Source organism: Ruditapes philippinarum, unplaced genomic scaffold (assembly GCF_026571515.1).
Source record: "Ruditapes philippinarum isolate M1 unplaced genomic scaffold, ASM2657151v2 ctg1781_1_1_1_1, whole genome shotgun sequence".
Lineage (NCBI taxonomy): Eukaryota > Metazoa > Mollusca > Bivalvia > Venerida > Veneridae > Ruditapes > Ruditapes philippinarum.
The window spans coordinates 13,127-26,256 of NW_026851931.1; the positions used below are offsets into that span (position 1 = coordinate 13,127).

General features: G+C 34.2%; 1 protein-coding gene across 1 annotated transcript in view; it reads right to left on the minus strand.

Annotated features, from left to right (window-relative positions):
• Window positions 1–373: 373 nt before the first annotated feature.
• Window positions 374–13,130, minus strand: part of LOC132742925 (Fanconi anemia group D2 protein-like) — a 41,653-nt gene continuing 28,896 nt past the window's right edge. The window contains exons 33-44 of the mRNA XM_060731431.1: window positions 12,862–12,980; window positions 11,789–11,902; window positions 10,539–10,666; window positions 10,228–10,327; window positions 9,342–9,464; window positions 8,236–8,329; window positions 6,824–6,895; window positions 5,894–5,932; window positions 4,477–4,626; window positions 2,513–2,659; window positions 1,821–1,913; window positions 374–551 (exon numbers count right to left, since the gene is read on the minus strand). Of these exons, the coding sequence (XP_060587414.1) occupies window positions 465–551; window positions 1,821–1,913; window positions 2,513–2,659; window positions 4,477–4,626; window positions 5,894–5,932; window positions 6,824–6,895; window positions 8,236–8,329; window positions 9,342–9,464; window positions 10,228–10,327; window positions 10,539–10,666; window positions 11,789–11,902; window positions 12,862–12,980 (1,266 nt within the window). The 3' untranslated portion in view covers window positions 374–464. The remainder of the gene's footprint in view (window positions 552–1,820; window positions 1,914–2,512; window positions 2,660–4,476; window positions 4,627–5,893; window positions 5,933–6,823; window positions 6,896–8,235; window positions 8,330–9,341; window positions 9,465–10,227; window positions 10,328–10,538; window positions 10,667–11,788; window positions 11,903–12,861; window positions 12,981–13,130) is intronic.

Below are 13,130 nucleotides of genomic sequence, written 5' to 3' on the forward strand. Positions count from 1 at the left end.
CTTACAATACATCCACACCAAACTTGGTCTGTAATGTCATAATATCATACTACAAATGCTAAGAATATTTTGAAATGCCAGTGCATCACAGCATATCAATAATCCTAAACATTTTATAGTTTAATATCTATGTTACTGTATTTTTACCACAATTAACAAATTTTCTGCTGCATGTATGTCCTTCCAATCTCCTAAGAAATATGAGCCGCTTCACGACAAAACCAACATAATGTGTTTGCGACCAGCATGGATCCAGACCAGCCTGCGCATCCTTGCAGTCTGATCAGGATCCATGCTGTTCACTATCAGTTTCTCTACTTGTTATAGGGTATGTAAGCAAACAGCATGGATCCTGATCAGACTGCAAGGATGCGCAGGCTGGTCTGGATCCATGCTGGTCGCAAACACATTACGTTGGTTTTGTCATGGCGCGGCTCATATTTGTCCCACTGTCTCATTACATATCAATAAGCCTGACTGTAAGAACCTTCAGGGTCTGTGATATCATTATCTCCTACTTCATTGCTTTCATCTCCTTCATTTTCAAGTTCCTATACAGAAAAAATAAACGTAATGCGATCATTTAATGAAATCTTTAATCAAGCCTTACAGTATGCCTTAATGTACAATGTTCTAACATCTGGAAAAAGAGACAGTTAAATCATCTGCTGTTGTAAATGGTAAAGTGCATAATACATACTTCAGATATACATATAAATTTATGACTTACCTTGCTCAACTTTTATTGAACTAGCTCTTATTTGAACCTTAGAATTTGGTTAGAGAACCACTGTGACAAATAATTCAACTCTGGACAAATATCTAGTTTCTGGTGAGAAGATATCAAAAGCCTCTTTACTATACAAGTCCATATAAGAAAAGTTAGTCTGGAGCAGGGCCATTTTTTACCCAAAGTCTGCTTAGCAATGCTATATGCCAAATATCTGAACTCTGAGACGTGTAGTGTCTGAGATGGTTTAAATGCCTTTCCCTTTATAAGTGTATGCTTTAGGGACAGGCCAATTTTGACCCTGAGGTAATGATTTTTGTAACTTTAAAAGGAATTACTGACTATTTCTTCATGTTAAATATGGAAGCTTTGTTTAATGTAGGTTTACTATATCAGATAATGTAAAATAAGTGACCCCTGAGCAAGGCAATATTGACCCCAGGTGCATTTTCTATATAACTTTTGCTGAGGCCCTAGCTAAGCTAGGACATGCAGTTTCAGAGAAGATTTTTTCCATATAAAATAGAGAAAAACAGAATCCCTAAAGAAAGTCCAACACAACAAAATTGAAAATGTTGCAGGCTCAGTTTGATTGAGCCTGTTCATGGATGGTAATGGAAAGTGCAAGTTACCGTCCACGCCCCCTAGCACCGACTTAAGAAGAATTCAACATTTAACACGAAAAGGTGAAATTTTGAATTTAGAAACATCCGCAGATGTGATCATACGGCGGTTATCATGGAACCTTCAATGTGACACAGTAGTGCCATTCCATGAAAAGCGTCGTATGGTCCCCAAGTAAAAGAATGCTTTTGCCCTAAATGAGAAAACATGGGCAGAACCAAATTAAATTGAATTTTAAAAGGGTAAACTTGGATCAATATCAACACTGGTGCATATCCTACATATGGTGGTGATGCTACATGAATAAATTTAAGCTTTAGGTATAATTTACAATTATAGTTTTTGAGAAAAAAGCTTTCTTTTCATGCACAGGTATGCTTGAAAACATGAATAGTCAGAATAGATAACAAGTGTTCATATAAATTGAAACATTTTACAACTGTAGAAATTATATATAGAACATTACCACATCACTGAGGTCATCGTCGTCTGGTAAAGTTTCCCCGTCACTGTCACCACCATCTTGTGTTACATTTGTCTGAGATAGAATCTCCTCTCCCTGTTAAACATCATTAAAGTATGTTGAAAAATGTGTTCAACTTCTATACTGTTTAAAAAAAAAACAATGTACAACGTTCATGCCTGACTAATAGTATCATCAGATTATTCATGAAAAAGGTTGAAAGAATTTCTCAGAAAGCTGCCTGGCCTGGCTCTATATAAGTGGTAAAAGCAGATCAGTTAACATTCCAGTAGGGTAAACGTTAAAAAATGAAAATGTTTTAATTAAGAATTTGAGCCGTGTCATGACAAAACCAACGTAATGCGTTTGCGACCAGCATGGATCCAGACCAGCCTGCGCATCTGCGCAGTCTGATCAGGATCCATGCTGTTCGCTTACAAACCCTATTACAAGTAGAGAAACTGATAGCGAACAGCATGGATCCTGATCAGACTGCGCTGATGCGCAGGCTGGTCTGGATCCATGCTGGTCGCACACCCATTATGTTGGTTTTGTCATGACACAGCTCATTTAGTTATATCTGCAGTAAAGTTCATACAACAGTCATCATGGTAAAAACAAAACTCAAGGTCCGTGAATCAAATGCTCTTTCAACTAAATTGTTCTACATATTTACAAGTATATAAGCAGTATACCTGTAGATCTCTGTTTTTGAGATTTCCCATCCAGAATGCCTCTAGACATTTGTTCACTGTCAACATAGCTTTAACACGGAACACAAATACTTCCAGGGATCTCTTCAACATCGGTACATTATTCGTCAATGCTAAATCTTTCATAATCTTCAAAGTAAAAAAGGAAATGATTTCAATGATTAGTGGCATATTACTTTATCTATAGATAATACATAGAGGATATTTGTTTAGTTCAGTGTAAGATCGGAATATATTTCACCGAGTGAGCACCAAAAGGTATATTTTCATGAGTGGCACAGCCACGAGTGAAATATGAACTTTTGGTGTTCACAAGGTGAAATATATTTCGATCTTACACTAAATTAAACAAATTTTCTTTTTATTATATGCAAAGAAACGTTTTAAAAAGACATTAAACCTAATACTGAATGAAAAGCACGCTGGTATTTCACTGAAACAACGTAAGGGGCTTAAATTCAAAACAGTGAAATTATCAAAGTGGTAATTTCACTGTTTCAAACAGTGAAATTACCAGTTTTATATCACTGATATATTTCTATAAACCACCGAAAAGCATGTAATAAAATTAATTATTACTTTCATATACTCTGACTCCAGTGATTTTCTTGCTTATATAACAGACTCCGATAAAAGGCCTCTTCCCAATTGAAATTTTCTTAAAAATCATGCAGTTTTAAACCTGCTTTTTTACTTCCCAAATAAGCAATTTTAGAGATAATTTGTCCCAAAATCAAGAGGCTTAGGCCTCTGCCAATTAAGTGAGTAAAATCACTGGACTCCTGAGGGTTATTCGAATTACAGAAGTTTTTAATTGGAACAAAGCATCCTTCCAAATAGCACAAATATTAAGCCCTTCTCAGCCCTTTACCAAGAGAACTATCATAAAATGGACATGTCCGTCATTCATTCTTGACAAAACTATTATTTTTAGGTAAATTTTAAAAATAATAACTGACTAAATAGCAAACAGGGCACAGACTATAACCAGACGACACATCTATGGTGACTGATATTGGTCTGCTATGGTACCATGGTTAATTTATTTTGCTGCCAGCAGGCTAAATGTTAAATCTGATGAAGGAGATGTTTGAAGTTCTATTTTATAACATTTGCAACAAATTTATTCATTTTTGTGAACAGTTTTACATCAAATTAGGTTCGACATCTTAAGTTTGTAATTGAAGTGTGTGATAAGTTGCTATAAATTAAAATTATTGATGTCTTTTTACGATCATAAAAATACAAATGTACCATTTGTGTTATATATGAAGTAATGGCAAACATGCAAACTGGTGGTCTAGTAATTAAAGGGATCTAGCATCAAACTGAAACATTCTTTGTTAAAGCGGTACTGGAGTTCTAATCTTTCATCCATTTCCTCTAATGACACAGGTAAACCTTATTTTCAGAAAGTTGACTTTATTTACACTGCTACACATTTATGTTACAAACTCACCATGCTTAGAATCTAGAAATGATCCTTGTTCATTTAAAGAGAATATCAAGATCAAAGTACAACAATAGAAGCAGTAAACTGTACAAGACTGACTCAATATTGGTGTCACAGACAAATTCTGTAAAGAGAAAACCCTACTAGGGCAATGGAAGCAAATTTGTAACCTCGTTAGAGTGGCCCTATCTTCAGAATGACCCCCTGTAAAGCAATAACCTTTTATCAACAACTTTATTTATTCTTTCCAAAGGAGGAATTCACAATTAATGTAACATCTATATAGCAACAGCTCTCAGAAACAACCGAAGTGTATGTTACAAAAAGGCTTCCCTGTAGTCGAAAATATTAAACTTGGTTTTTTATGAGTGATTATAATGGAACGTGCAACATCTTTCACAATCCCTAGCAAGTGACTATAGCCATTTAAAGTCACACAGGTAAGCCCACATTATATATCATAATCATTTATTCAAGTAAATGGAGGATTTACCTTAGAATGTCCACACAAGTGATGAAGTGCTCGTGTACTTTGTTGTAAGTTTTTCAACAGTCCCAATATATCCTGTCTGTGACTTTTAAACATCATATCTAACAATGGCATTCCAAGTCTTAGGAAAGCTTCAACAAAAAATCTACCATACTGAAAAATGAAACACAAATTTATGGGGTCTGTATCAAAATTACATGAAGCTTTTTGATATTAAAATATCTGTTCAGAATGAAATAGCTGTTGTGTAATAGATAATTATTAACTAACTGTTTCCAGAATGAATTCAAAATTACTCAGTCTACTGTAAAATACCTGGTCAGAATACAAGAAACAAGAACTGTCGGAGGACAGTAAGGCTCGACTATTCGAAAAAGTTGTCACAAGGGTGTTTTATTGAGTATAATAATGCTTACCTATGAATACATAAAATTGACCGAAAAGGTACAAAGGCTTGTTATTAAGATGTTTTATCAAGTAAATCACTGCTTTATTATTATGAATGCATAAAATTGTCCCAAAAAAGGCACAAACCCTTCAGTAGTTATGGAGATAACAGCTTACAAGCAAAACTTTACCATGAATTTCTAAGTTGAGAAAGGGGAGAAAAATCAGCCTAAATGCTTTAATCAAAATTTGGAAATGTTTTATGTAAATAAAAAAGATGCTGAATCAAATATTTTCAAAATAACTCCAGACTTGTCCCGTATAAATTTGTAACTATCCATTGTTATCTTCATGTATTATAAAAATTAATCAAAGAGCTAAATTAAGCAGTCAGCAGTATCGAATCTAGTCAGAATTCATAGATGTATATGATGACCCAACTTTACTGGTGACTTAGGTCCCTTATATTGAAAGGGTGCACTTCATAAGTCAGTCATTTTGCCATGACTATATTCAAAGGGTTCAATCCAGAAGCCAGTTGATTTCCATAGCCATATTCAAAAGGTTCAATTTAGATGCCAGATGCTTCCAAGGATTAACTTTAACATTCAATTCAAGCCAGACTTTTTGCAGTGGTTCTACTTCAAGTGTGTAATAAAGAAACCAGTTGTTTTCCAATGGCTCTACACATAAGGTTCAATTAAGAAGCCAGTCTTTTTGTCATGGCTAAGCCATATTCAAAGGGTTCATTCAGAAGCCAGTTGCTTTGCCAAAGCTTTACTCTAAACATTCAATTCAGAAGCTAGTCTTTTTGTAAAGGTTCTACTCAAAGTGTGCAATAAAGAAACCAGTTGTTTGCCATAACTCTACTCAAAACATCTAATTAAGAAGCTAGTCTTTTTGAAAATGGCTATTCTCAAAGAGTGCAATTAAATAACCAGTAATTTTGCCATGGCATTAAGTACATGTTGACCTGTGTATACTGCATCACCTAAGACCATCAAGTTCTGATAACTGATAGCATATATCTTACCTTTATACATGTTCCCAAGTTTCCTCTTCCATCAAATGTCTGAAATATAACATATCACTCTTATCAGAATTGCCAAGTTAATACTTACACTGCAAAAATTTTACCTGTCCTGCTTTGCATTGGATAGAGTAAATGAAATTTTATTAATACAAAAATATTAAAGCCAACAATATGGAGAATGATCATACCATATGTAATGAAGACATTTTGTTTTGTAACTATATGTTAAATGTCACCGATGATCAGACTAGAACCTGAAGCCATTAAAACCCTTAAATTATTGTTTTCGAGACTGTATTTTTGTTCGCTGACAAAAAATCATATGCATTCTTTACTGAAATTCAAAACATTATTGGTTCTGAAAGACAATTATATTAGCCGCGTCACGACAAAACCAACATAATGCGTTTGCGACCAGCATGCATCCAGACCAGCCTGCGCATCCAAGCAGTCTGATCAGGATCCATGCTGTTCTCTATCAGTTTCTCTACATGTTATAGGGTTTGTAAGCAAACAGCATGGATCCTGATCAGACTGCGCGTATGCGCAGGCTGGTCTGGATCCATGCTGGTCGCAAACCTATTATGTTGGTTTTGTCGTGACGCGGCTCATACACTTCAACAAAGTTTCTACGAGTATGTTTTGTTAATGTGTTAAGATAAACTTTCTATAGCTCTCTGGGAGGATGACCTTAGGTGCCCCTCCATGCATTATTTCAGGCATGATCAAGCAACTGAGTAGAACCACTGAAGTTCCATAAACCAGCTGGAAAGCTTTCATCACATGACAGAATTCAGTCCCTAGAAGGTTTTTAACCCACAGAGGAGAGCAGGCAGGATTTTTTGGCATAACTGTGTCACAAGCCGCCAACAAATATTATTTTATATTAAGCCCTTTATATGTGCTAATGTAATAAAATACAAATATCACCTTGACAAGATTGACTAGAATATGGAATATCCTTACTCCTACATTCCACTGTAATAGCCTGTCAATCCATGTCTGTAAAATATAATACATTCAACAGATTTACTTTATATACTTGGTACAAATTTTGGAGTAAAGTATTTATATATTTATTTCTCAGGTTGCCCTCCTTGCATTATTTAAGGTACTAAAGTGGCACCTAAATGGAACATTCACCATTCTGTAAGCAAGCTTGATAGCTTCTTCACATAAAAGAATCCAAAGTCCCTGGTAGGATTCAAACTCACATTGGTGAAGGCGCCAGTGATTTGAAGTCACTGATCTTAACCATTCAGTCTATATATATATGATATTTATAAAGTTAAATCATCACTGATGTCATCTACTGTAAACAACCTTTGACACCATTATAAAAACAGGCTGCACGTCTATGATATTCTGTTTGGTTCTATACTGTTGGCTGACCAACTTAAAACTTTCATCTCTATATTCCAAAAATTTATAATGGACGGTTCCAAGTATCGAAGTTGGACAAGAACATTTATGAATATTAACAGCATTAGGAATGATTCAATCTTGATTTACTTCTTCCTTTGTCAAAATACTCCCTAAAAGTACTGTTTCTTCAAGAGACTATGCTGTCACCTAATGATACTTTAATAATTAAGGATTATACTCTTTTAGACCACAGCAATTCCACTGAATAATGTTATGATTTCTGTGTGACATTTTCAAATTGATTTTTGAAATTAATTACATGGGGAATTTAATCAGACTTCTACCATGTATCCAGGGAGACGTTCAAGTCCACACCCTCCATTAATTCAGCATCTTATAATAAAGCAGTATTAGGGTAAATACTATTGTGTATATTGTTTGTTTGTTTGACTGGGTTTTACGTCAACCAACACAGTATATGTCATATAACGATGTCCCAGCTTTACTAATGGAGGAAGACCTCAGATGCCCTTCCGTACATTATTTCAGGCACAAACGGGCACATGAGCAGAACCCCCGACATTCCGTAAGCTACCTGGTAGCTTCCTCACATGAAAGAATCCAAAGTCCCCATCTGGATTCAAACCCAGAGCAGTTAGGGGCAAGTGGTTTGAAGTCAACGACCTTAACCACTCAGCCACGGGCGTCCCTACTATGGTGTATATACTTGAATTAGACATTCATGTGAGCAGTGAGTGAAAACCCTAAAAGAGCCACATAAAAATATCAAAATAAAGAAATCTAAATTTCACTAAAATAGTATTGCCTAAATTACTGTAACTAAATTGCCTAAATTACTATAACTAGAAGATCTCCATGTATAGAGGTGAATATTGCAAAAATAAGTAATTTTTCTATTTATACCACAATAGTTATAATATAACCTGTTTCAAGTGAAATGATATAAAGTGTCTTACATCAATCAGATCTGATTGTTTGACTGGTGGTATACCTTTCACAGCTTCTATAAGTTCACTGTACAAAACACGATAATACACTGTGTACGATGATCTAAAATAACAAGATAATATACTTTTACAATAAATTCAATTTTGTTATTACGTGACATACATACTTTGATGAAAACAGACATTGCTTTTATAATGTTATTGCATCATGGACTTATCCAGTTTTGAGTTTGAAAATGATCATTATTAATGTAAGTACATGTAAGTGTAAATCTATAAAAAAAATCTCTTAGAAAAAAAAGTGTTATTGAATTAAATTCTTGCAACAACAATACCTTGTATATGCAATCAGTAACATCAAGCTTAACAGCACAACTGTGCCATTAATGCCATTAAACTATGCTCCACATTGTTGGCTACTTATTTTGGTATTAAAATTTTCTTCACTGAAAATGGACTGTTCCATATTTAAAATAGGAAAAGTCCATATTAGAAGTTTAGTAGGGTAAGGTTTAAATAAGAAATGTTTACACAACCAAGGTCATAACAAGCCAAGGCACAACAATCAATAAGAAATTGGAGAGAAAAAAAGCATAAATCATAGCATGTATTTAATTATCGTATTTGCTTACAACCACTTTCCACCTTTACTGATGCAGGAAAACCTCACATGCCCCAATGCATTAAATCAGGCACAAGTGGGTACTTACGTAGAACCACCAGACTTCTATAAGCTAGCTGGAAAGCAGCCTAACATGTAAGAACCCAAATTTCTCTAGCAGGATTAAACCCACAGCAGTAAAAGGCAAGTTGCATGTAGTCAGCCACCATAACCACTTAGCCACTGAGGTCCATTTGCTACCAGTAAGTAATAAACCAATGTATAAATGAGCCATGTCACGACAAAACCAACATAGTGTGTTTGTGCAGTCTGATCAGGATCCATGCTGTTCCCTATCAGTTTCTCTACTTGTTATAGAGTTGGTAAGTGAGCATGGATCCTGATCAGACTGTGCTGATGCAAAGGCTGGTCTGGATCTATTCTGGTCGCAAACGCACTATGTTGGTTTTGCTGTGACGCGGCTCATATAACATAAGAATAGTTATTGTCAAACCTGTTCATAGTTGGATATGTTGCTGAGCAGCCATTTTTATCAGTTTCCAACAGTTCTGGTATAGCTTTAGATGCTATAACTTCAACAGCTTTCAGAGGATCTTCAGAATGTACAACATATGACCTGAATTATATAGTGATCTGACATAAACTGAGTAGCCATTGTTATAAAGATAACATAATCCTATCTAAAACCAATTTTAAATTTTCAGCCAATAAAAAAAATTACATGTATATATCTCAAATATTTCAATCACGGAGGTTACTCTTGTATTAAAATGAAGCTTTCTTTCATAGGTAAGTCTCTCTTTAACTCATTTCAGTGCAAAGTACAGTGTACATGTATTAATATGAGTTTGGCAAACTATTTGGTATTCTTTTACAGGAATGACATATTGGAATAGTTATACTTTCATGAGTTTAACATCTTGGCTTACTATTTTAGGTTTAGCAGACTGGCTTTCTGTTATGGATTTGACATACATGTATTGACTTACTTTTGTTGCTTTAAAATATTGGCTTACTATCATGGGATTTACAGCATATTGGCTTATTTATTTAGTATGGCATACTGACTGGTGTCCTTTTGACATATTGGCTTGATATGATGGGTATGACATATTAGCTTTTTTAATGAGATCGACATATTGACTTATTTCTATGAGTATGAAATATTGGTTAAATTTTATGGGGTTAACATATTGTATTTCTATAATGGGTATAACACATTGTCTAACATTTGTGGGTAAGGTATATTGGCTTAAATTTTAGTTATGGCAAATTGGCTCAATTAAAAAAAATGGTTTATATTTGCTAGGTTTATGGATTTTGTAAATTTAATGTTGTTATCTATGAAAGTCCTAGAGTAATAATATTAACAGACTTACTTTATAATAATCTGTAGGTGCTCATTAAATTTGCTGCCCTTTTCTCTCTGTCCATCATGACCTATCCATTCTCTCTTGAGAAATTCTTCAGATATTGGTACTAAAATAATTCACAAAATATTCATTAATGTCAATTTTAAAGAGAATTTCCTCCTTGATGTCTTATTTATCAAAATTTAACATTCTTGGCAGTTAAAATTTATTATTTTCATATGAAATCCCTTATATAAGCAACAGTATGTTCCAAATTTAAAGCAGAGCAAGATTTGATTACTTTAAGCAGTGAAAGAGTTAAATTTACAAATATTTACCAAGTTTCCTTGTAAGTTGCCTGTCTTCTGATTTCTCACAAAGGGAGGTAAGAACTTTGAGCAACATTACTGCAGTACCAATATCAGGTACTGTGTTGGCAAAGTTAGATATATACTTTACAGCTGTTCTAAAACGAGAGAGCAAAATTACATAATTAGGCTGAATTTACTAACACAACTGTGATGATTTGTTTATTTATGATCTAAATACAGTGTAACCCCTGCACAGCGACTCTCTGAAAAGAAATTACCTATTTACAATGATAACAATGTTGTTCCCAAAGTAATAATGCACAGTAAATTTTATGTCTCTTGAGCAACACCTCCCACTCAACAATAACAAAATTCTATGTCTCCCACAGGGTGTTGTTCTGCAGAGGTTGCACTGGTTTTTTTTTTGAATTTGTACACTGAAATCCCTTTAAGGAAGCCTACGATTGGTTTTTTAGCCTATTTCATAAATCAACTTATCACATAAACCGCGGCGGAGGAGTGTAATAAAGCCATTTAATAAAAACGATATTACACTAGTGTAATAACACTTTGACGTGACGTCATTTGCGCTATATATAAACATAGCGTTAAAGCGCGCTAATGTTAGCGTTACACTATAGGCGCGTCATTGAAAAATTACTCATTTTAACAGTTTACTGTTTTTATTTTATATATGTGATAAATAGAATATCATATTCGTGTAGATTCAATACTAAATTTATTGAACTCGTTGAATAAAACAATATTATGCTCGCCAGAGGCTCGCATAATATGATTTTATTCAACTCGTTCAATAAATTTAGTATTTAACTACACTCATTCAATATCCTCTATTTGTGCACTTAAAATTGAAAAGTATACAATAGGTAATAATTATGAAAATATACTCCGTATTAAACTGTAAATCAACTATTTTGGCAACGCTTTTCATCTTGGGGTAAATTTGCATAATAAAATTAACTATCCCTTGGAAATGGAGTGAGCAAATGATCTGTAATTGTGTATACAAGTTATTGGTCCAGATCCATGTTTTATTAGAGAGTCTTGAAAAAATAGCTGTGGTCTTTTATGTTATAAAGCCTCAGTGTAGTCCCTTCAAGCTACTAACAGACTGCTACAAAGAAAATTCATTATACAAATCATTAGAGAGAGTCTTAATATCTCTAATTACTTTTATAATTTATCATACAGCATATAAATACATACTTGACAATATTGCTTATTTAATATCGCAAAAACTGTATATAAACACATACTTGACAAGATCTTTTAGAGACATCTGTGAATGACCTGCTGTTTTAATTCTTTGAACAAGTACACCAAGAGCTTCCTTCAGTAAGTCACGATTCTCTACCATCTGAAATCCATTCCTGAAAAAAAAGAGTAGCATTCAATAAATCTATAACAACAAATTTAACAGGGTTAGGGTGACCTCTAAATGTGTCCATAGGTAACAATGATGCCCCAACTTTCCAATGTTAAAATCCATAACAACAAATTTAATAGGGATAGAATGGACTCTAAATGTGTCTATAAGTAACATTGATGCACCAAATTTCAAATGTTAAATCTTTAACAACAAATCTAACATGGTAAGGGTGACCTCTAAATGTGCCCATAGGTAACACTGATGCCCCAACTTTCCAATGTTAAATCTATAACAACAAATTTAACATGGTGAGGGTTACCTCTAAATGTGTCCATAGGTAACATTTATGCCCCAACTTTCCACTGTTAAATCTGTAACAACAACTTTAACATCTAAATGGACTCTAAATGTGTCCATAGGTAACATTTATGCCCCAACTTTCCACTGTTAAATCTGTAACAACAACTTTAACATCTAAATGGACTCTAAATGTGTCCATAGGTAACATTTATGCCCCAACTTTCCACTGTTAAATCTGTAACAACAACTTTAACATCTAAATGGACTCTAAATGTGTCCATAGGTAACATTTAAGCCCCAACTTTCCACTGTTAAATCTGTAACAACAACTTTAACATCTAAATGGACTCTAAATGTGTCCATAGGTAACATTTATGCCCCAACTTTCCACTGTTAAATCTGTAACAACAACTTTAACATCTAAATGGACTCTAAATGTGTCCATAGGTAACATTTATGCCCCAACTTTCCACTGTTAAATCTGTAACAACAACTTTAACATCTAAATGGACTCTAAATGTGTCCATAGGTAACATTTATGCACTAACTTTCCACTGTTGTGTCAGTCTATTGATGGACAGCAGGACAGACAATGGCAAAGCTATGCTTTCCCACCCTACCCCAAGTAATGGGGACAAAATAAAAGAACTTTATACATACCATGAGAAAATAGAGAGTAAAGCTTGTAATAACTGTTGAAAACACATGGCAGACATCTGTGCCTGAGGACTGTGACTACCTGGACCATCCATCATTCCATCATTGTCTGCCAGTAATGTCTAAATAGCATAAATTTAACCTTTAAAACATGGCAAAATGACTAGCTTATGACATCAGTAAAGAGAGCAAAGTGTTGCTAGCAAATCCAGGCAATCTGACAAGACTCTTCAATGTTGATGCTTTATTTTGGATTTTTGTATCATATTTCA